Source organism: Neltuma alba, unplaced genomic scaffold (genome assembly GCF_004799145.2).
Source record: "Neltuma alba isolate B1F8T4 unplaced genomic scaffold, ASM479914v2 tig00012141_pilon, whole genome shotgun sequence".
In the NCBI taxonomy this organism is placed as follows: Eukaryota; Viridiplantae; Streptophyta; class Magnoliopsida; order Fabales; family Fabaceae; genus Neltuma; species Neltuma alba.
Window position 1 is genome coordinate 16,609 of NW_021636691.1, and position 25,833 is coordinate 42,441.

Sequence of the window (25,833 nt, forward strand, 5' to 3'; positions counted from 1 at the left end):
TAAATGAGCTCAAAACATCTAAAAAAAAATTATATAATCCATATAGAAGAACTTGTTCATGACGTAATCAAAATAATAAATGACAATATATAATTAAAAAAATCAGGATGGGACACTCTTATTCTGTTTTCTGTCACATGCTGAAAATTTTTGAGATATATAGATAATACCGTTTGCCATTACAGTATGTGCATCATATAAGCTTACAAGGGATATACTTATTTAATATTTAATATTATTTAGTCAGACTTCAAGAGGTATATCATACCGTTACAATACTCGCGAATGAATATTTTTGGAGCACCAAATCTTGATTGAAAGGTTTAAGTTATCTCCATTCCATATCACAGCAGACATGAATTTGAACCAAAAAAAATTCCATTTCCTCATATCAATCATCATATCCATTCATCTATCAATTCTTCTCATCGGGAAAAAAAAAAATCTATCAATTCAGTCACGTGATCTTACCACATCAGTGTCCAGCCAACTAAATTAGCCTGGATCATTCACAAGCATACATTCCTCCAGATATTGGGGTCCCACTTTATTACATGATAATAAATATGTCAAAGCCATCAAGATTCCACAAGTTTCTCCACTTAGGTAAGAAGTCATAGTCTGGTTACTTGAAATGAAAGGTTCGCATCATCCCCTTAGCACATTACAACATTTTCACACTTTCCTAATTAGAAGATACAGTCTCTGATCCAGCTCAAACTTGTTGCAATGAGAAGGGTCCCCCACCAGCATCATTAGAAGCCCACCAAAAGATATATTTATCTCCCTGCAACCCAGTTAAAAAACCAAGTTAATTTATATTGCCTGAGGTACACTATCATCACCTTTAAATAATTAAATGATCACATTCATCATTGAACATTTAACTGTTCATACAACAAATGCCATGCGAAAATGAACCATCCTGATGCATTTTCAGTACACAATAATACCAGGATGCGTATTTTTTTCCCTTCCGTGCATAGATAATAAAATATGACTTACTTGAAAAGGAAAAAAAATGAAAACTGTGAATATTGGAAATGTAAACAAAAGGATAATTAATCACTACTATGAAAAGTAAGAAGACATAATCTATATCTATATCTATATATTTATACCTATAAAATCTTGTGGGAACCACAGCTAAGAACAGCATTAAATCCTAAAACTTTTTACCTCCTGGGCTGCGTATATTATTTTAAAATTCCATAACACCATATTAAAATAAAAAGGGTAAATAAGAAAAGACAAATGGACTGGGCCTGATGGAGGCCAGATTGGCACCATTCCTAAACCATTTGACTTCTTCTGGATTTATTAAATATATGGTTATAAAAATAGAAATCATATCTGCAATTTGATTGAAAAAACTGAAATGCGTGATTGCCTGGTATGAAGACTCTAAATTCCTAAATCAGCACAAGAGGTCTCACAGCAATTCCATTTTTCAAAATCTGACACCCAGAATAGATAATAAATCAATATTCAGAATCTAAGACTACATACGCTTTGTCCCGTCCTGAACCTTCAGAAATTCTATAAAGCTTCCCATACATTACATATTCAAACTTGTCAGCCAGTGATTCTCGATTGCCCTGAAAAGTGGTAGAAAACTGTCAGGCAAATTCAGCGTTAGCGATTTGCCAAGCAACAGAAAAAAAATATCTACAACTTACAAAGGAGAGAAAAATAAAGAACCAAATATTAGACAGGTAAAGTTACATTATCACTCACTCTCATCATTCATTCAATAGGGTAATTCTTGATCCCATGAGAAATGTATTATATAAACCAATATTCTTTTGAATCCTCACATATCAGATGCCATCAGTTTAGTAGCAGCCTAGTAAATTTGAGCCATGGTTTGAGGGATATTGACCATGTCTTGCTATTAAATTATCAAGATCATTAGTGGGCTGCATACTAAAGATCTGAACTTGCTCAATGAAACAGATCGCAGGCCATCTTGAAAAGATAAAGGTTAGATGTTAATTTTCACAAACACTCCCACTGCACTTTTCTTACATCAGCGGAAGTGAGTGTTGACCTAAAACAAGAGGATAATAAGTGGCTTCAAGCTACATACATTTGAGGCAATTACTTTTACAAGTGGACCTGTAGAACATAAATCAGTGAATTCAACTCAGACGAAGAAAGCCACAAATATTATAACTCTCAGAAGGTCTTAATCTAACAGCCTGAAATTCTCTTTCTCCATGAGCTCCGAGTAAAGTAAATTAAGAAATAGCACTAATGCTTGATGTTCATCAAGATCGATACATGGATTACATCCCAGCTCTACCACAAACTTAAGACCACAAACAAAGCAACTGCCTTTTTCTCAGCAAAAATCAGCTGCTTAAAAAAAAAAAAAAAAAGGAACGGGGAGTGAGTGGTCATGTCAGAAATATAGAAATGATCCTTACCAATAATACACACAGAATATAGTTTTATGATCATGCACAAACCATGCTCTTACCATATAATTAAAAACAAATGAGGAAAATACAAAATAACTAACACCAACAGAAACAAGAACCTTCAGTTAAAGTCTGCAGAAAATGCCAATAACCACATGTAAACTAGTTTACAGAGGTAAAACAGAGTGACTTTTAAAATAAGAGATAAAATACCGGAACATAATAGCCAGTGTCCGATTTTCCTTCTGGGTTAAGTGTTGGAACCAGTAAAAGGGCAAACTTTTGTCCTACTTGTAAAGGATATATTTCGGAATTGATGTCTAGGTGCATAAACATGTCAAACCTTTCACTTTTTGCTTCAATGCGTGTAACTGCAAAAGGTAAAACACATGGAAGTTTAATAATAATATAGAAAGTACCAAGTTTGTGTTTCAAGTAAGATGAGTCTCAGAAAGTGCATCAACAGAATATTGTTTACGCCCAACTTCTTAGACAAGCTCTCTTAACAATGTTAATAGAGCTTGGTATAATACTTTCATTGTGGTTCAATTAGTATCTTTGTGCCATGCATCATCTGTTTGACACTTTGATTTGGCCTCTTTAAGTTATTTTCTTCCTAATTTGTCCTCTATTTCATAAACTATGTCACATCTAACCTAAATCATCAATTCTGTCAATTAAGTTAACAGACAGGAAAAATAGAGCTTCTGCGGCACCTACCTGGATGATATAATCTTTTCCTTTCTTACAAAAATAGGTTAATATCGGACATGAACATGACAGAGTGAGACAACAATAAAGCACCTTGAAACCCTTACTTCCCAAGTTCTAAAACCAAATCTAAGTCAAACTTGAGGTAATAACCTATACTCATTCAGCAAGACACTGTACACATAGTGGGTCAGTTGTTTACTGCTGCAGGCAAGTTCACGGCAAGTGAAAGTAATGTTACCATGTTTGGTTCAATCAATGAAATGAAAGCCAGTGATCCTGCTCATCTTAACAAAGACACTAGATAAGTATCTTGTTAAGAATGGTGGGTATTTAGAGCAGGAAACACTCCATTTGACAAATGGTGACTGCTTTTGTCCAGAGGCTCAGGAATATCAGACTCATGAGTAGTTAACATTTACTTGTTATATGTGCTGGCATTCAGACTGAAGGTGTTGCCGGCTTACAATACAAAGGCCTAGACAGTGTAGGTGGTGGCGCCATTGCTAATTTATGAAACGCACGCAACAACAGATTTGATGGAGTTGCTGGCCTCAACCCTAAACCATGGTATAAACTATAAACCTTCTGTACTTAAGGCAAGTAAGTGCAACTCCAGAAGTTGGCTCATAGGTTTAGATTAAGACAGTAAAACTGAAGGTGTAGCAAACTAGAAAACAGAAGAGGTAAAACTGAAGGTGTAGCAAACTAGAAAACAGAAGAGAGTGCACCCACCATTAGAGAATGCACTCGAAGTCACTCAGTTCTATGATTATCAATCAATTTCCACCATTATTAATGTATCATTACAATGCATAGCCAGTATTTCCGAGTCAATCATGCTTCCTTGGCCATTACTCTTCATGATAGCAGAACAGCAATTAAAATAGCCAAGTTTGCAGTAAAATCTACCTCAAGACCAAGGAATGCTCCAGGTAAGGGTTCTCTACAGGTAGTTAATAGTAAGAAGGGCAATAGGTAGTGAACTTGGGTGCAGTTCTTCTGCCTATGTCTAAAACAGATGGGCAAGGAAGGCTAGCAGAATGATGACCAAAAACTGCCTGAGGTACTTTCATTTCTCATCTCTTAATAGAACAAACAAGAAAGGGGCTTTCCATTTAATTCAAGACAAAAATGTAAGAATGAAAAGGAATACTGATTAAATGAGCATAATAACCATAAAGCAAACACACAGAAAAATAAATATTATGTAGAAAAGTAAATAAAATTCAGACAAATAATGGACACCCATAAAAGACATACCTCTATCAAATGCTTTTTTGCCTTCTGGAGGATTCAATTGCTCCACCCTAAATATATCATCAAAGAGGACCTCAACCATCTTAGCAGCAAATTTGTTCTTCAACCAAATGCAGCTAATTATCAAGAGATTAAGTAAAATAAGGTTAGAAACTAAAAAAAATACAAGGGAAGATTTAAAGACCAGGTGTTATTAAAAAAAATTGATAGAAAATATAGAGCTTAAATGAATAACAAATAGAGCTTTCCAAAGGAAATATTAACAAGGAGAAATGGAAAATTATATGCCAAAATGCCAAGAAAAACGATGTAGAGCAACCTTTATGAAAAAAATCCGACATAGATTAAAAATTGTGAAGTAGCATGGTATCCATATATATAAATATATATATATGTATATAAACATATATGATAAATAGAACTTAATAATCAGAGGGAGAAGCAGGTGCCCGTGGAAATATATCATTCAATTGGCCAACTTGTCCATTTAATACCTCAAAGCACTAAAAGCACAACCATTTCTCACGTGTATATATTTATACAACGTTGCTTAAAATTCCCACTTATAGATAACTGGATATACCCAACCCAATAATTCAAAAGGACGGTTCTTCATTTTGTTTACGGTTCAAAGAAGAGTGTTCAGGCCCTCATCTGGTTAACTTTGGTTCTTCAGTCGTGGAGCTAAAAGAATCAGAAGCACCATAAAAATTCAATCATATTAGGATAACACATTAACACTCGATTCTTGCCTCAAAAGAGAAATTATATGGCCAGTGAAAACTTTATTGACAAACCTATAAGCTTCTTCTTTCCAATGCACCATATTCTTAGACAGAATTCAAGAATCAAAGATTCGCCAATACATTCTTCGGATTCTAGCGGGGCCTCCATTGATGGAGATGGTTAAAACGGAGGGGAAAACTGATAGTACTGGTCAATTGAGTTTTAGGGCATTGAACCGAGAGAAGTAGTATGCAAAAGTTGCTTCTAGAATTTTCAGGCAGGCGGCCAAGCCAGGAAACAAGTTAGTCAATATATGGCCAAGTCCAGAAAACATTTTTTTATATACCCTAGGCAGGAATTCTTTGAAAAGCTAAAGCAAGAAAGGTATTGGAACTTGAGAATTTTTAACGCCCTAACCTGCGAAGAAGAACTACGACACCTTAAAATCGGTCTCTTTCCAGCGACGCCGACCCCGAGTAGTGGAAAAGGTGCTGGAACTCGGATGCTGGGGTTGAAGGGAAGCTACGCTCGGCTAAGGAACTGAGACGTGTGCAGTGTGGCGGAGGCGGGGAGGAATGAGACCGCAGTCAGTTGCACCCATCGAATCCGTTACCAAGCTCCAAACGGCAGCGTTTGGGATGTTGCATTCTTTTTCTTTTTTTTTGGGTACAACGTAACCTCAGGTGTAAACGGTGATTATATTAATTTTTCAACTTTAATATAAGATCTATTTAACTAATTTGATTAAATTAAAAAGTTAGGTAAGTTAATTAATTATAAGAAATATGACATATTTTTTCTAAAGCACCATAGTCATCTTTCTTAATATTCTCTCTTTCTTTTCAGAGAAAATTGATAAATATAAAAAATAGGTTTTATATTTAGGATCAAAATGAACTCAATAATTATATCCTATATTAAGAACTGAAGGAGTATAATTTTATATTACCACCTATTTTTAATATAAGAGTTAGTTTTGAATTAAATTTAATCTTAAATATAATAATTCAATATAATTTGTTTTCCTTATTTATCCATTTTGCACTAAAATAATTCCTATGATGATTGTACATCTTCATAAATTTCCATTAAAAGTCGTTAGTTATCCCTTTCTTGTATTAATGGCCAGATGTAGTATTATTCTATTTTTACATAAATAAATATACAAAAAAAATTTATAATGTGTTCTGGACTATACATAATTTTTTTTTTTACTGTGACACTAAATATAAGTATCCCTCTTGGTAAAATTTCCAAAATTAGTTTATCACAGGACCAGTCCCCTCTTGAGAGCTACGACAACATACAGCCGTGAACGGCGACAGAGGGACGAGCACCGGACTAAAGGCCCAGAAAGCTGCAACATAAAGCCCAAACTGGAACACTGCAAGGACCCAAACAGAAACAGAGAACTCGAACAGAAAGCATAAACACAGAGGCCGTAGCTTGAAAAGCCATGATACTGGCTCAGGTTGAGACGGAAACAAATAAAACTAAAGAAACCAACAGAGGTTAGTCCAAGTAGTAAGCGACTTAGTACCGCTTAAACGAGGTCTTGAGTTCGAGCCTTAACGTATGCAGAAATCCCCGTTGGGAGACTCACCCATCACAGCCAAGTGCGCGACGCGGGTCGGATCCAGATGTAGTCGGAGTAAAGCTCCGGTAAACTGGGTAGGCAACCAAAAATAAAAAAATAAAAAATAAAACTAAAGAAAGGGGCAGTGAGGAAAACGACGGACATATCTCATTTAGTGAGGCAGTATGCATGGCTTAATTTGTTATGCCACATTAATAAGCATACCAACGTATCATTGTCCTCTTTCCCTCCACATTTATTTTGCATTCATTCCTATTTTCAATTCCCACTCTCCTTCATTAATTTACTCCACCAACTTATATCCTTCTCCAACACCATTTTGATTCGCAACGTTACTCTTGTTTTTCCTCTTGCCTCGTATAATTATTCTTCTATTAAAAACAATACTGTTCAGTTAATGAATCGATTGATCTATTTTGCGCCGCGTTAAAATTCCATATGAGATGACAAGACCGCTACAATTCCAATTCCATTCCGTCCTTGTTATGAGAGATCAGCCCGTGGGAATGAAGAGCGTTGGAATGATAGGTTAACAATGAAAAGAAAAAGGGTTTTTGTTTAATTTTTTATTATTTATGTATGGACGAGTTTGTGGTGACATGTTTGAGAGACTCAGAAAGGAGCTTCAATAATCCAAGACCAATTGCCCCATTCTAAGCTGGCTACATTAATAATGTTATTGAGGATTATATTATTCATAAAATGAAACATGCCCCGGACACATTAGAAAAGTGACAAAAAGCATGTTCAAAGCTCTGTCTCAGCAAATTAAACGAGCTTGGTATGTGTCTCTCTCTATATATACATATACATACATATATATATATAATTCGAAGGCAACAAAAGGGTATGTGTGAATTTTGAATTTGATCCTTTCTTCTTGCCCAGAAAGATCCAAACTAAAAGAGGAAAGTACATGCATTCCCAGAATTTATTTATTTATTTTAAAATGGATCTGACTGTTGACACACACACACACATGCATGAACAGAACGCTACTAATGGGAGATACTGTTTAAGCCAGATGAAGCTAAAAAGCTTGAATATTCCCAACAAGATTAGAATAATCAGAGTAATTAAATAGGAAAGAAGGAGGGGAGTGAGGTGGATGGGGGAATGATGAAATTAGCATGTGACATGGAAGGAATCTTGAAGGCACAAAAGGGTCACAACAACAACTGCTTTTGGAGGAAAATGGTGTGAGTTAGAGCCATGGAACACACCTTTCTCATTATCTAATGTTTGTTGCCATCATCATTAACTTATGTCTTCACCCCCTGGTGGGCACTCTTCCCGAGGTCGCAAATTCCTCCCCTCACAATCTCACATTCACCTTTTCACCCCGATATATACTTACCCTATTCCATTTTAAAAAAAAAAAAAAACAGAGAGAATAAAAAATTAGTGTCAGGGCTTTTAATTTCTTAAAGTAATCTTCATTCTCTGCTTAATTTGATGGTCAGTGTTTGAAAATACTATTAAAAATTTTCAATTGTATCTTTTGTTTTGTCTTTGTAGTATTATATTTGTGTGTGTGTGTGGATGGTGGTTTGTTGGTAATTCTGAATTACTCATAGAATCTTTCATTAATTTAGTTGAATAATTAATCTTTAGCTTAAAAGATAATTAATTTTGGTTATTCGTAATAGATTATGGTCTCGTTTGGCAGAGCGGTGGAAATATCTTACAAGCATATTTCACGTAAATCGAGACAAAACTTCTCTCACATATTTGTCTCGTATTCCATAAATTACTATTCAAAAACAGCTTATAAACCACTTATAAACTGTTCCAAACGGGCTTTATATATATTGTATTTAAGTTAGACAGTGCATGCATACATATATATGCACGAAATTATGTTAGATTGACATATATAAAATTGATATGAACAAATATTACAGGAAAGACACCAACATATATATGTGAAATAAATATTATCTACATTAAGTTTAGAAAAATCCTACAAAAGGAACTTAGAAATTAGTAAATCCTGAACAGGATTATTTCCTACACTTTAAGACTTTAATAGATTTTGATTACACTTGATTAGTAAATAATAACATTTTTTTTAGAAATTTCTAATTTAGAATTTAGCAATTTTTAATTTTTTTGGGAATTTCTCAATAAATTTTTGTCGCGAATACTTTTCTGGTCATATTTACAGGGCAAAAAAAGAAGATTTTTTTTTTCATATTTATAGGGTATTGAGAGAAATTTTTTATATCAGTATACAATTTTATTTTTTATTTATCATTGTGTTAACTTTAATTATATGAGATATAATGTATATTAAATAGGAACAAAATTAAAATTTTAATAAATTTTAAATTAAAACTAATAAAATTTAAAATTTTTCTGATATGTGTAAAATATGTTAAAAATAACTTATAAATAAAATAAAAAGAGTATTATTTAAAAATACCCGGCACGCGTTAAAAAACTAACACTGGAGCGATTGGGACAATGACAACAGTGCTGTTAGGCTTAGGTATGAGGTTAGTGGTACTTTTTTTATCGACGAGAATGAACCCACCATGCACTGCCTCTCCTTTTAATGACACCAACTTTGTCAGGTTTATGAGCCCTTTTTTATTTTCATTTTATTATTATTTTAAATAACTTTTGAAAAGCAACGTGGCATTCATAAAAAAACCGGGCCTCCAATTTTTAACTTTATCCTTTAGTTTGCTCACATCGATTGGAATTTATGCGCCACAAAACAAATTCTCTGTTAAATCCCCTCACCTGATATTACGTAGTATTAGAGTGAGTTTGTCGTGTTGGGTAAAAAAATAACGATCGGCTCAGCTACACTATTGCGTGTGCGTGGCCCCGTTTAAGCCAAAAGGACAGTGCTTTTAATGCACATTCTGTTAATTGAAAAGTTAGGGTAAGAGTTTGATTAAAATGGTTTATAAACAGCATTTTAATCAGATAAATATATGAAGAAAATTTTGTCTTGACTTAGTGTTTATAAACACTTATAAATCGCTAATCCAAACAGGTCCTAGATCATGTCAAATAATTTAACAAAACTTCAAAAGAAGGGAAAGACTGATGAATCATAAAACAGACCCCCCGGCACAACATTTTTATGGAAAGGAAATTAACTTTTACTTTTGTTTTTGTTATGTGTTCTGAAATATAGAAAGAAATCAATTTTTTTCAAAAAAAAAATCAGAATATTTTTGGTTATATTTTATTCTTCAAAATTAGACGACATGTAGTGAATGCCACGTTTTTATTAATGACAGTTCCATTAATAAAGCAAACCATTTTCTAATCATTTACCTCATTATTTTGGATATGTTTTTTCAAAACCATAATTCAAACAGATTCTTTTTTAATTTTTTGTTTTCAAAACTTATTCTTGAAAATTGCTCCGCAGAATTGTTTTAAGAACATAAAAAATATGTAGTAGAATTAAACATGCCTTTATTTTCCCCTCTCTTTTTTCCTTTTTTATCTTCTAAACTTTTCCAAAAGTTGCATCGGATGATTTATCTAATACTCCTCTAGTCCTTAATATAGGACCTAACTGTTAAATTTTTTTTAGTCCTAAATATAAGATTCATTTCTCATATTTATTAATTTTCTCTAAATTACTCTTATGAATGCTTCCTCAACCATAATCAAGTAAAAGAGGGAGATGTGGTATTAAAAAATGATTATAGTATTTTAGAAAAAATGTGTCACATTTTTTATAATTAACTAACTTACCAAACTTTTTTAATCTAATCAAATTAGTTAAATGGGTCTTACATTAAGGATTGGAAGAGTACATATTTCAAAGTGGACCGTAATTTGCTTTCTCTAGATATGCGACAAAGTTTTTTTTTTTTTAAAAGGAAAAAAAGTGAGTGGTAATATTATTTGAGGATGAGTGCTGATTGAGGGCAGGGATTGATTCATTGACCTGTCTTATAGTACACGGTAACAAATATACAGTCAAATGTGCGATTATGCGTTAATAAACTTTCCAACAAAGGGTGTGTTTAGATGAAACCAAACCGTGGTTTGAAAAAGTGATTATGGAGAATAGATTTTGGGAAAAATAGATTCTGTGAAGAATAGATTTTGGAAGGGGTGTTTGGGTAGATTATTCCCCAAACCATGGTTTGGGGTGTCACCCAAACACACCCAAAAAAGCTCTCAGTAAAATTCTGATTCAAATTTGATTTCGGTAATTACGTGGATCCCTTCATTAATCAAGAGCTGGAGGGAAAGTGCTTGTACTGGCAACAGGGGGAAAAAAACGAAAAGGCAGAAGTGTTATTTTCAAGAAATTTAGGTGAAAGGCATGTGTTTTGAGTAAATTAAGAAGAATCTTGCCTGAAAACACTGCCATTAATAAAATTTTTACAATACAGAAAGTGAGACAGACAGCAAGAGGCAGCAGAAGATGCAGCCAATCCAAATAAGCCATATTAATTTCCCTCCCTCCTTAAATAAAAATTATATATAATATAAAATATTTCACTTGGCAGGATCATGTAAATTTAGAGTAAATACACGGTTTAATTATAAAAAAATGACAGAAAAATACACGTTGAGTTTTAAAATGATAAATGAGTGATTTTGACATATTTTGACTTATCAAAACTTTTACAATAATAGTTAAAATTATCAAAAATAGTACTTATGTTGCTTAATAGAAGACCTAATTGTTAAGTCAATTCTGATTCTAAATATAAGACTCATTTATCATATTTATCAATTTTTCTTAAATTATCCCTATAGATACTCTCTCAACCATAATTAAGGAAGTGAGAGAAAGAAAATATCAAGAAAAATGATTATGGTGCTTTAGGAAAAACATGTCATATTTTTTATAATTAACTAACTTACCTAACTTCTTTAATTTAATCAAAATAGGTAAATACTCCTCCGATCCTTAATATAAGACCCATTTAACTAATTTGATTAGATTAAAAAAGTTAGGTAAGTTAATTAATTATAAGAAAAGTGACACATTTTTCCTAAAACACCATAATCATCTTTCTTAATACTCAATCTCCTTCTTTTACTTGATTATAATTGAGGGAGTATCCATAGGGGTAATTTAGAGAAAATTTATAAATATAAAAAACGGGTCTTATGTTTAGGACCAAAACCAACTCAAGAATTAGATATTATATTAAAGACCAGAAGAGTGGGTTTTATATTAAGGACTAGAGAGTATCTTTTTAAAATTTAACAAGTATTTTTTTTAATCAATTTTTTCATAATTTATATTCATTAGCATCCCCATAATGTGCATCTGTCAAGTATATAAAGCGTAAGGGAATGCACAATGCTTTATCGCCACAGATGGAGAAGCTGTTCTTAGGGATTAAACCCGTTTTCTCTTAGATGGCTCTAAGAAGGAACAAATGCATGCAGTTTTATTCTGCATTCAATAATTAATTAAACCTGTAACCTTCACATGAAGTCACATGGGAGCAATTTTTATGCCTGCTTAAAAGCTCGCCCTCTGTATATTTCTGTGTGTCCTACCTAAAAAGATTCACAATTCACAATTGAGATGGAATCACAATGTAATGTATTGGATCTCATATCTGATATCATATATTCAGATATGATTGCTCCCAGCTTTCACCGTTCATAATTCCCAAAAGTACACTGGAAAAAGAGAAAGCTGAATCATTTCCCCATTTTCACTTTCTCATCTTGGATCTTCACTCTCACTCTCATCGCCATCTCTAATGCCCATCCTATGCCCCCGCACCTCACCCCTCTCATTCTCTAATTATTGCCTCCCTTTCTTATCTCACTCCTCACTCCTTCTCTTAATTCTCACTACTTATCTCTCATCCCTCCTCTTTTTTTTTCTTTTTTTTTAATTTGATTAATGATTAAAGATGCCCCCCACCACCACTTTAACGCAGTAAAATACAGCTTCAATTGAAAAGCTATATTTAATATACAAAAAGTATATTAATAAAATCCAGATATGGGACTACAGTTATTTATATGTAAAATTCAAAACAAAACTCTACAGTTTGTCTGTAGATTATACCAGATGCAAATATGGAGAAGGAAGGATGAGAGGGACAGAGAGATCAGTTTCCATGTTTCAGACTTTCAACCTGATTCCCATTATACCCCTGACATTCCTCAAATTTCCCTCATGTTTTTTACATGATAGAGCAAGCATTTGGGTTTTCGTCGCTGAAGATCTGAGGCGGGTAAGCGTACATCTCCATGACGTACCTCGGAGGGTAGTATTGGTATTCGCTCTTCTTCATCTCCACCACCTTCGTCTCTTCCGTCACCGCTTCTTCCTCTGCGTTCGCCGCCGCTTCCCCCTCCCCTTCTTTCTTCTCCTCCTTCTCCTTCTTCTCTTCTCCTTTCCCTTCTTCCTCCTTCTTCTCTTTCTCTCCTCCTTCCCCTGCTTTCTTCTCCTCTTCCGCCTTACCTTCCTGTGTTTTCTCTTTCTTCCCCGCCGCTTCTTGCTTCACTATGACAGCTTGCTTCCCTGTTCGCTTCCGCACGAACTCCACTAACTTCGCCGGATCAAACACCCCCTTCACGCTCACCTCTGACTTCTTCAGATCCGGTTCAGCTGATTCCACTCCTGAGAATTATTTAGTTGACTTTATTATAATATAATGCACCATTAAAGTTGAGAATGAATCGGATTTCATATTGAATGCCGTATTAAATAGCATAAAAGAAAACAAAAGGTCATGAGTATTATATTTTAATGTGAGAAAAGAAACGGCGAAGAAGGCTTGAATTGCATGAAGCTCAAGTGTCTGTATTTGGAGGGAGTTGCAGAAAACGTGTAACGCACCCTTCATTTTCAGTATGCGCCTCTTGATTTCCTGAGCGCAAGCCTCGCAATGCATGTGAACTTTCAGAATCACTGTGATAATCTGGGGCTGTCAAATAAAAAAACATGAAATCAGAATAAACGTTGAGAAATTTACTTCGCAATTATTGTTCTGACAAAAGAAGAAGAAGAATCTAGTCCAACCTCTTCTTTCTTCTCCTCAGGAGCGGGCTTTTCTTTCTCCTCTGGTTTTTTCTCCTCCTCGGCAGGTGGTTTCGGGATCGGAGAAATGAGCTCGACCTGCCTATGGCTCTTCCTCTGTACTCTCTCTAGAACTTTCAGTGGATCCGCCTTCTCTCCTTTGACGACGACCTTGTGAGTCTTACAATCTGTGATCACTTCTTCAACCCCTGAAGCCAAAAATACATATATCCATGCCAGAATACCAGATAAGGATCTCCTTCAATCAGCCGAATAAGAGTTGCAGCGACGGAGTGATTCAGCTCACCTGGGAATCCTTTCAGGCACCGACGAACCTTGCGTGCACAACCTTCGCAATGCATGAAAACTTTAAGCACAATCTCCGGCGGCGGCGGGGGCGGTGGCGGAGTCTTGTCTTTGGATTCCTCTTCCTTTTTATCTTCACCCTGGTTTTCGGGCTTTTTGGCCTCCTCCTTCGCCTCTGGTTTTTTCTCCTCCGTCTTTTGTTCCTCTGCCTTCTTCTTCTCCTGCACACAGAAAAAATAAGAACCAAAATCCAAAGGGTGAAGAGAAGGGAGCAAAGAAAGGTAATGGGAGAAGAGAAGGATTTATGATTTATTCACCTCCCCCATGAGTGGACTTGATTGAGTTTACGGAAACAGAGAGCTTGGTATAGGTTAGGCTGAGATGTCCGCAAAAATTTGGGATTTTAGCTTAATGTGGGGGGATTGATCTGAGGAAGAAGCATCAGATCTGAAGAGAAGTAGCTGCGTGGGTAGGAGCCATGAATCCAATGTAAGTGGCGTCGAGGCCGGTGACGGTCTCGTGAGAGAGAAGCGGGGGTCTTATAAGGCGGCACGTGCAGCGCAGGAGGGATGTGGTTGGGACACATGGTGCCCGCAGGTTACATTGGGTCTTCACAATTCCCAGGGTTGTTTTCGACATTTCAGGGGGTGATTCCAGTAAACTACTATCTGTTTTACTGTGGGGCCCACTCCCACTATCAGCTCCTACTCAGTGCTCATTCATTTCACAATCCCCCTCTACTCATATTCCTCTTACCCACACACATATAATCCCAACATTTTTTTTAATATTTTTCTGAAAATAGAAAAAAAAAAAAAACAAAACAAAAGAGTGTATAAATAATTATCAAACATGGTCAAACTTTTTTCTTTTTAACAGGTTCTCAATCTCACTTTTTTAATTCCCGCTTTTTATTCTCTATTATGGTGATATATTGTATATACAAAACTTTTTTAAAATTCTTGTCAAAAAAGTTCTCTTGCTTTTTCTGCGAGGATGATTATTAAAGATCAAAGGAGGAGATGATACCAATAAAAGGCCAATAAATTTCGGTTAACCTCGAATTCCAGAGCAAAATTAATAAGAAAATTATTTAAGTTAAGTTTTTTATATTTATTATGTCAAATTTTTTGATCGTGACTATTTGTTATGTGAATTTATAATTAAATGATAATAATTTAAAAACAAAATATATGAATATAGAAAAACTTAATTGATCTGAGTATGGTGCAAATAATAATGAACTAGCCTCACCCCAAAATTAATGCATTCAAACTCACATTAACAATCCAGTAAACAGTTACGATGATAGATGCATGCATATTTTGTGGTCAAATTCATTGGCTTGTTTTCCTTTTTTGTTGTGATGGTTTTAATGAAAGTGCGAATCAATGTCCAAAAAGAACGAAAGTACGAAGACCAGCTGAACTAAATATTAAAACAATTTTTCAAGTCAAAAAAAAAAATTGAAGCAGTTTTGAGCAGCTTCATATTGAAGTGTTTGCGGTGGTTCCAACAAGAAGGTATGTGAAAACGAGATTTGTTTAGTGGATTTTTTATGTCGTTTTTTTTTTGGTATTACTATTTGCTTAATATTAATTTCAATTTCCAATAGAATAATGTTATGGAAATCCATATTTTTGTTCCCTGTATTTTGTCATTACCATTTACCACTCTAACCGCTAGACGCACACTCCTCCTCCTTTCAGTAAGTTGCACGTAATTAAATCACATAAATTAAGAAGTTAGTTAAGATTAATTAGAGGTAATAATGAATATACAAGAATTTTATTTTTCTTCAATGATACCCTTTGTTGGTTGAGGGTGAGTAAAAAAAACAAAAAACAAAAAACAGAGGGAGAAGCTTGTATCTATCATTAGGCTCCAAAGATTTTGTAATTAAAATATGAGTTTTCTTACATCTTACTTTCCCAAGTTATGAGATGGAAGGTTAATGGTCATTTTTGGAATATAAATTGGAAATTCCTTGAGGATGATGAGGTGTGAATGTGAGTTACTCAGAGATATGTTGTAATTAAATTCTGAGAAGATGAGTTGTAAACTCTTGAAAAATGAATTATAAATTCCTGGCTAATAATGTGTAAATTCCTAAAAGATCACTTGCTTTAGTAGTGGTCCAAAATAATGCAAACCACTTGGTCTTTTGGTCATTAAATGCTTTTTTCCTTGAAATACAAATCACAATATGAGAGAGAAATTTGAGTTTTTCAAGGAAGAATTCCCACAATTAATTAAGCGTTAACATGAGAAAACCTATGTCCTATGCCCTATTGTGCTGCACATTCAATGAATTTAACTAGTACCTTTAATCAGTTTTATTAATTTATACAGAGTGTGTACTAGTACATCATGTTGTTTTTTCAGACAAAAAAAAAACTTCATGTTGTTGGCAAAAAAAAAAGTTAATACTGGATATTTGAAGCCAAAGATATTATTCCTCTGGTACAAACTCCTGAAAGACTAATTACAAATAAATTAATATTATTGAAATATAGAAAGTTGCATTACAAATAAATTAATATTATTGAAATATAGAAAGTTGCAACATCAATAAAAAAATTTCAAAAGTTTGGCAAAAAAATAATAAAGATTTCAAAAGACTTGTGGTAAATCCCTAAAAATAAGTTGTAAAGTGTTGGAAGTTAAAATGTAAATTCCTGAAATATGAGTTGTTGTTTTCTAGAAATAAGTCATTAACTACTAGAAAATGAATTATAAATTCTTGAAAGATGATTTGTAAATTTCTAAAAGATAAATGACCCATTCTCACAAGTTACATTGTAGCTAAAGCAACACGCATATACTATACATGTTTTCTGGTAAATTCTCATGCAAATATCAAGTCTATTTTTTTAAGAAAAATGAAAAGTCATACAATTTTCATCAGCAATATATTTATAATTAAGGCAGTAAATTCCCTTATACACTAAATAAACCATACATCGTGCCCCACAAGAGCAAAAAAGTGTGTTATATTTGGTTAATTATTTTAATATTGTATGGTTTATATATGATTGGCCGCACGTAAACAAGTTAAATATCTACTAACTAGCCCAGATGGCATTAAACGGGAAGGGATGAGGAAAAATCTAAAAGAAGAACAAAAGAAAAGTAACGAGATATTGATTAATTGTAAACATGATGAAAATCTCAATCTATGAAGCATTGTCGTGTAAGTGGTTGGAAGGAGGAAAGGGTAATATGAAATTTTCTGGAGCTTAATTATCTGTCAATAAATGTTATGATTACCAACTACGTACTACGTAATGAAATGGTATTTTCAGTAAATTATTATTAGTTAGAACTAAGGAGATAATGATTTTTTAATTATATCCTTGTATAAATCCATATGCAATAAGTAGTACCTCATATGATCCCTTATATGCCAAAATTTTCCCTCTAGTTGACTTATAAAAAGGATTCGAGAGAGTATCAAGATGTTAAAAATGGCCTCCATATTTTTTTGCCTGAGTTGACATCTTTAATTCATGAAATTTAACAAAGCTACTTAACTAATTTGAACATATTAAGGAGTTTTATTAAATTATTCATTTGTAACAAATATAAGTTATATTTTTAAAAATATCCTTTTAATCATGCTTACTGTTAGATGAAAACTCTCTTAGGGGGTGTTTGAATGAAACCAAACCATGTTTTGGAGAATAGTTTCTGGAGAATAGATTTTGGAAAAAATAAATTTTGTGAAGAATAGATTTTGTGAAAAAGTGATTCTGATAAATGAGAGTGTTTGGATAGTTGTTATTAGAAGAACTTTTTATATGTACAAATTTTACTAAAAAAAAACATAAGTTAATATGATAATTACATAAAAGATAGATTTTATAATATATTTTAATTTGAAAAAATAAAATTGTTAATAATGTATATTTTTACCAACATAATTAATAATATATAAAATAATATAATTAATATGTATATATATTTATAAAATATAAAATTAAATATGTTTATAAAAAAATAATTGAGGAATGTTAAAATCATATTATCGTTAAAATCTACTCTACAGGCACAATCATACTCTTCCATTTGAGCCAGAAGCATAATGAATTCACTTCTTCTAAAACCATGGTTTTGATCCAAAATCATGGTTTCTGTTTTTTCCTGGGTGTTTGGCAAGTCTGGGACCCAAACCATGGTTTTCTATGTTATCTAAACAGGCCCTTAATCTTAATATGTATAATTAACAGAGGGACTTTAAAAAATGAATTATAAATTTGAGAGATAAAATGAATTAAAATATCATATTTAAGACTAAATATAATTAGTGACTAGTTTTTATATTAAGTATGAGATGTAATGTATGTGTGTATATGTGATAAGATACACACACACTTTATGCATATCTTTATCAAAAAGTTGAATGTATCATTGTTGAACCTTACGAACTTCATAAATGCCAACCTTAGAAAAATCAGCATCCTAACGTGGAAAAAAAAAAAAAATCACAGCGATGTTTCATTATTTTGAGCATATGCGCAAGCGGAAAGCAGCCAGTAAGATAACAGAGTTCAACCTGCACGATGATAATGCATTCACTGCCTCACTAGCCTTATTTTTTTTTCAATTCTTTATTATAAGTATTTCTGTATTTATTTTGAAACAATATATTTATATTCAATTTTACATTTTGTGTTGTCCCTTGCACCCAAATTGTAGAATGCAAAACATTGTTTTTTATTGGGAGTGACAAGCGGATCTTTTTCATCACATGCAGCGAACCATGCACCCTTGTAATTGTTTATGGGGGTTTGCAGTGCAAGGAGCAAGGGCAAAAGAGTCAAAATAAGAAGCAGAGGAGAAAGAAAGCCATATTCCGAGGAAAGGGAACTGCACAAGGGGAAGGAAAGTGAAGGGATTAGGTTGATTGGGTGGGTACAAAGCAGCATAAAATTGGAATACAGGTGTGCACATGCCATGTTTGGGTGGTATTGTAAATGCGGCGAGACTCGTTCATTTTGATTTTATAACCGTGTAAGCTGAAAATTGGAAAAAGCAGTACTCCGGGTGGGCCCAACTAACAAGGGCCGCAGGATCAGTAGGCCCCACTCCCAGAGGCAGGCCCCACTGCGGCCTTATCTCGTTTGTTATCCTTGATCACATCATATCATATCCGTGACCCCCCTCCTTTCTTCCATCACATCACTTCCATACGACCTGACCCACCCCTTCGTTCCCCCACAATCGGACGCTCCATATTTTTTCTTTCTCCTCTTTCTCTAACACGACAATTCACATAACTATTTCTTTCCATCTTGTCCGTGGAAAATTTACGTTAATTAATCATGGAATCTCCATAATTTAATTTATTTTACATTTTAAAAAAAATTCATACTACCTCCGGTCTTTAATATAAGACCCTGTTTGATTTTTATTTTGATCCTAAATATAAGATCCCAATCCACTTTGTCTCTCATATTTATATATTTTTTCCAAAATAGCCTTTCTAATAATAAGAGTTTTAGTCAACACACTTGATTAGCAAGGATATTTTAGGAAAGACAACACTTATTTAGGACAAATAACTAACTCAACTTACTTCTTTAATCTCCTCAAATTAGTCAACTAGTTCTTATAATTAGGATCAGAGGTAGCATTAAATGAATTATAGTCTTCCTCCCATGCTACCTTAATTCATGTTTGCTGTAATCTTAAATTTGTTTCACACATGATTTGTGGAATCTGGCTAACACATTTAGGTGGTAGTGAAATGACAATTAGGAGGTCTTTTAATAGAAACTATATCATGATTTTAAAAATAATTTTATAGCATACAAAGTAAATATGTTAGAAAAATTTTGTCTTGATTTAAGTGAAAATATTTCTTAAAAATTCTTTTGGGTTAAACCAAACACCTCCTTAATAGATATGCATGTGCATGTTCAATGAAAAATTAACATCTTGATGACATATTTGTGACCTTTAATTTTGATCTTATCCACTAGAGAAGGTTATTGTTCATTATGATACAAAACAAGACAAATTAATTAACTATACCATTTTATTTATCCTCTTGCTTTTAAAACTATATTTGATCCAAATGTAGACATATGAAATTTCAAATAGGAAGGCTATATATCTGAAGGGGATCGTTGGGGCATAATTGTGGCTGAGACACTTGATTTAACTCGAAGATCAGATACAGCGTCGAGCTATATAAACAAATCATCTTCCAAAAAATTGAAAGCAAAATCAATTATTTCTTATAATCTTTTGTACTAATATCTTTATGAGATTTTAAGAGACTATATTATTCTCTCTCTTTTTTTGGCCAACAGAAACTACAGTATTGATGAGGATATAAGTAGTACAATGATCATGTTGGAAAATATTTAAAATCGTGTATGAAATTCCTGCCTTTAATATTATACAAATTTCAAGAAAGGAATTGTAATCAGCTTAAACTTATATGCAGTGTGTTCATTTCAAGATTATATATATAAACTACGCATACATGGGAATGGGATGTCAGAGAGAACAAAAGCTTTTATGAAGAGAAAGATAAAAAGGGAATAAAAACGGGTAAGACAGTGCGTTTGTTATTAGTTGGGTGTTTTTTTTTTTTATTTATAAATTTTCATCATATATAGTAATGATGGCTACATTTATCAAATATTAATATAAAATGGAAATTGGCATATTTATATTTGGTGATATATACCTAACTCCAATGAATTAACCCTTCACCCTTCATCATCATCGCTTAGATATACTTCAACAAACTTTTCTCTTTTTTGCTGGCCAAAAACATCTCTTTATTAATTCATCCCCTTGGACATTTTTAATAATTATCTGGTCAGTGGTTCAATTTTTTCCCCCGGAAAAGTTGAAAGTTATATATATGCAAATTCTTATATCAAATTTGTATTTTGAACATTTTATCATATGGTACTATTTTATTCAAAATTGGTTACTCTATTTTGAGGGTTGCATTTCCAAACTTAACACGTCCAGTTTGCTATAGCCTATACCAATTATTGTCTTGCATCTATTTATATTAAGCTTTTCTCTGCGTCATCTATCGAATTGAACTAAAATCTTTATAGCCAGACATGTTAATGAATGTGTTTCAACAATTTTTGTTTAAATATAGGATTATTTAATTTATTCATAAAATGGCATATGCCAAAAGCTTACTCAATTTTTAGATTTTTATTCTAAATTGGGTGTGGTTTCGACAGTAGTAGGGGAAGAAAACCAATTGGTTGTTGTTGTGGTTTTTTTTTTTTAACGTTGCGAGTTCTGTTGAAATTGAAGGTCGAAAATCATTTCTTGTAGGAAAATTAAATTGGACTGAATGGAAAGTGAAAATTTTAAAATATAATAAAGATTGAATTTCACATAAAAATTTTTGTCACTGAAAAAAAAGCCAAGGAGCCGACAATACCTCTCTAGGATTCCTTTTTAAAAGCCTCGAATGTTTACATAACTGAAACAGGGATCGCCTTTAAAATCAGACTTGCTTACAATTTACATTTAACTAGTCTTCTCAATCCCAAGAAAGTAATTTAAATTCAGATCATGTCAAATTTTCAATGAAAAAGTCTTAGTATTTTTCATTCATAAAATATCATATCAATCAACATTAATATATTACGATGATATTACCCACAAAACGCTAACAATAATACCACTCATTTAACCAAACTTTAATTTGCATGAGCCTCTCATCACTTACACAGTTAACTAACTGATTAATACAAAACATTATCAATACACTGTGGAATGCCTTTATGGACAAAAAAGCATCGTGTAGGATATATAACAATGGACGATTATTATTAGTGTTTACTGGGAGTGACAAGAAAGGAGGGGTAACCTCAGCTTTTATGAATCTCAATAAATCCTAACACCCCTTGCTCTTAATGTAAAAATTAGCTGAATGATTGATAAAAAAAAAATAAAGGGTTAAATTTAGTTTAAAAAATATAATATATCAGTTTGTTTTGTCTCACATATTTATCATTGTTTTTCTAAACTAATTTACATAAATCATAAACTGATAGGCTCATAACAAAAAAAGAAGTCATAAACTGATAGGTAATCTAATGTTAGACAGAATTATTTCATAGGGAGATAAGGTCACACATGTTATAATTACCTAATTTATTTAGATTTCTTAATTTATCTAAATTAGTTAAGTAGTTTTTATGTTAAGAGGTAGAGATAATAGATTATATTTGGAGGACATACAATAGCTTGGTTGACTCATGGGGCACGATCATATCTGAGTCATATGCATCACATAAGAAAAAAGCATCATACATAAATGGGTTAATTAATCAGCAAGTCCTTATAGTTTCAACGAATTTTGAATCAGGTCTCTATAGTTTTTTTTCTCTTTATTAGGTCCTTATACTTTTATCTTTTTTTAATTTGGTCCTTGTATTTATTTTTCTTTTAATTAAGTCCTTATAATTTCACTAAATTTTTAATCAGGTTCATGTAGTTATAATTTTTATTTATTAATTAAATATAAGCTTAATTAAATAGATTAATACTGAAATATAAAATATTAATAATTAAATTAAATTAATAATTATGTAATAAAAAAGTAATAGAATTAATTAATTTAGGAAATTTTTTAGAACAATTAATTTTTTTGCTGAAAAAATTAAAATCATTATAATAATTCAATATCTTTAGAATATTATTGTTTATAAACTAATATTAAATAATATATACTATTTTATGTTTATATAATAGTACTATTAGAATTTATAAAATAAAGAATAAAAAATTTAGGGACTTAATTAAAAATAAGGTGAACTTATAAGGATTTGATAAAAAGAAAAATAAATATAAGGACCTAATTAAAAACAGGTGAAAGTATAAGGACCTGATAAAAAGAAAAAAACTATAAGGACCTGATTCAAAATTAGTTGAAACTATAAGGAGCTGTGAATTAATTATCATGATATTAATTGCTCACAGACCGCTAACAATACCGCTAATTTCACAAAATTTTGCAAGAGCCTCACTTACCTAGTTAACTATAACTACTTAACAAGATAATACTTATATCAAGTTTTTTAATAATTATTATGCAAGTTCTCTGATCACGTTTTGCCATGTGTGCTTTTTTTTTTTAATAATACATAAGTTTTGTTCTTAATACAGACTCTTATGGTCATTGACAAAAACCTAACTAAGTAATTTGAGTATATTAATGATGTTAATTAAATTAGTTAATATGATATTTTTTCTCTCTAAAACACTCTAAACATCATCCTTAATTCCCTCCCTCCATCTCTTACTTGATTATTGTTGAAGAATATTAATAGGGTTAATTAAAAAAATTAATAAATATGTAAAATAAGTCTTACATATAAGACCAACATCAACTTTCTAATTATGTACTGCATTTAAGGACAGGAGGAGTAAAACATTATCAGTACACTGTGGAATAGCCTTTATGGATAAAAAAGGGATGGTGTATGTGGGATATATATAAAAATGGAGGGTTATCATTATTAGAGCTTGCTGCGAGTGACAAGAAAGAAGGAGTAACCTCAGCTTTTATATAAATCTATCCCAATGGATGTTAAGTCATGTTATTTGGAGGACATATAATAACATAGTTGACTCATATGGGGCACGACCCTATTACATTTGAGTCATACATCCCATAATAATTCTCTCTTTAGGTAACAGTAAGGGCCTATATCATAGGTCAGTGTCCTCCACCCAACAAAAACTCTGGTCATCATTTGTTCATCTCTGTGACAAGCAAGCACCCTCCATTATTGTTATTTTTTGCAAATCAAACAAACGTTGATTTGTGAATTCAGACATGTATGGAACAGATTACAAGAACACAACGTTATTATAGGCTTTTTTCTGTGTGAATTGTTATCATTTTCGGGTGGAGACATCCAACGTGTCTCATATATTCCTGTTTTTTTTTTAAAAAAAATAATAATGGTCAAATTTTTTCCACTGGGGATTGGAATCTCTCTTCCATTTCAATCTCATTCTGTCTTTGACATGTTACCACTCCTCTTATCTTCTTCATGTGCCCTTGTTCCTTATTATCTTATACAGTATCCCTGCCGCCCACGTGTCTTTTCCTTCTTTTTTATTTTTTTAACTAACCTGCGTTTGATAATATATCCAGAATATAGTTTTGTAGATATATATGTGTGTGTGTGTGTGTGTGTGGGGAGAAAATGTTCATGAGAGTCACTTTTGATTTCCTAAGTTAAATGGGAGCCTTGCATGAATCGTTTTGCTTAATTATATATAATTTGTGATGCAAATTGAATTGCTCTCCTCTTAGTGTTTTTTTTCTTTACTGATTTTTTTATAGACTAAGACGGACAATCTCAGTCACATCAAGTAATAGATCATTATTTGCATATTTTAGAAAGTCGTGATTGATGAACATGCAACTTTAACTTATTCAAGTGTTTCCGATTATACTGTGTCGTCTTCTTGATCAACTTAGGTGTTTGAATGGAAAAGTATATCAATTATAATTAACTCCAAAAGTAACGTGTTGAATATTCCAAAAGAAAATGAGACGTAACAATTACCAATTTATTATAGCTAAATATTTTCTTTAAACGATTATTCCGGTGAAATAAAAAAAAATTAAGCTTGATAGTAAAAGCAATAAAATTTTGGTCAGATGAGAGTTGGTTTTGATGGAAACGTGGTAACCACGATGGCAAAGCGAACAAGTTTTCATCATTATGTTTGGAATGTTATTAAAAGTAGTTCTTATTTTAGTAGTTTGTTGGGAAAAAAATGTTAACTAGACATGAAATAGAAAGCTAGGCAAATAATAATATTAATTTTTTAAAAATATTAATATAAAATCGACGGATATGTCAAAACAGTTAAGAATTTTATCAGAAAACACTAATTACATACGATAAAAATAGAAGTATGCAAATTATTAATGTATTTTCATAACAGAACTTTATCTTTATGATGCCCATCATTTAAGAAAGACTGATGGAAACCGGACCAAATATGATGATCATTGCACTGTGCTTGAAAACTACTGAAGGAAAGGACGAAACTAATCAAAGCTGATTGGGTCCTGATGGCGGAGGGAGCTACTTTACAAGAGGCTATTAATTTTGCTTTTGAGAATGATGTGGATGAAGTGCAGTTTGAATCTGACGGAATAAAGTGCCTGTGGACTATTTGAACATTCAAAGTGACTCTCTCCTGATTGGAGATGTGCCACAATACTTGAAAGTCTTCAGGCTTCAAGAAATATTATCAGGAACAATCATTCAGATGGATTCCCAGAGAGACTAGTTTAGTTGCGGATTGGATGGCTAGAGCTAGAACTTCTTTGAATGGGTATTGCCCAGAGATTTCATAGACGGTGTTACTGTTTTTGACTACTTCTGGTCTTAATTATAAGATCTCGTTTATAGATTATAAACAGGATCTTATAATTATGACCGGAAGTAGTACTTTTTATAAGCCGAATAGGAGGAACGTATAGACATGGGAGAGAAACAATGATTGCCAGCTGTAGTGAAAATGATAAGAGGCAGCAGTAATAGTGTATGATGTCTATGCACTGTAAAATGTAATGCAAACTGCACAACACATACACAACACAAACAGAAAAGTGGTTTGTATTGGAGATGGAACATGCCTCCACGTAAAACATATGCAGTGTATGCATGATAAGGGGGCATAGAGATACAAGCTCAGCTCTTGCTGTTGGTTGGCCCATGTCTGCATAGACAAATTCACAACTTTACTCGTCATACATACAAAATCCAACATACACATACATATCTACGTGCACACATATGTGTGACATG

At 32.7% G+C, this 25,833-nt stretch overlaps 2 protein-coding genes across 2 annotated transcripts; both read right to left on the minus strand.

The window, feature by feature from the left end:
* Nucleotides 1–467: 467 nt before the first annotated feature.
* LOC114723456 (DNA-directed RNA polymerases II and V subunit 8A) lies at nt 468–5,697 on the minus strand. The gene is made up of 5 exons (XM_028909634.1): nt 5,538–5,697; nt 4,398–4,510; nt 2,637–2,794; nt 1,510–1,598; nt 468–787 (listed from the first exon to the last, which is right to left on the minus strand). The coding sequence occupies exons 2-5, from the start codon at nt 4,474–4,476 to the stop codon at nt 676–678; spliced, it is 438 nt and encodes a 145-aa protein (XP_028765467.1). The 5' UTR covers nt 4,477–4,510; nt 5,538–5,697; the 3' UTR covers nt 468–675.
* Nucleotides 5,698–12,605: 6,908 nt separating this feature from the next.
* Nucleotides 12,606–14,490, minus strand: LOC114723459 (heavy metal-associated isoprenylated plant protein 7-like). Its single transcript, XM_028909638.1, has 5 exons — nt 14,320–14,490; nt 14,004–14,223; nt 13,700–13,905; nt 13,517–13,604; nt 12,606–13,297 (listed from the first exon to the last, which is right to left on the minus strand). The coding sequence occupies exons 1-5, from the start codon at nt 14,326–14,328 to the stop codon at nt 12,858–12,860; spliced, it is 963 nt and encodes a 320-aa protein (XP_028765471.1). The 5' UTR covers nt 14,329–14,490; the 3' UTR covers nt 12,606–12,857.
* Between the last annotated feature and the right edge of the window lie 11,343 nt (nt 14,491–25,833).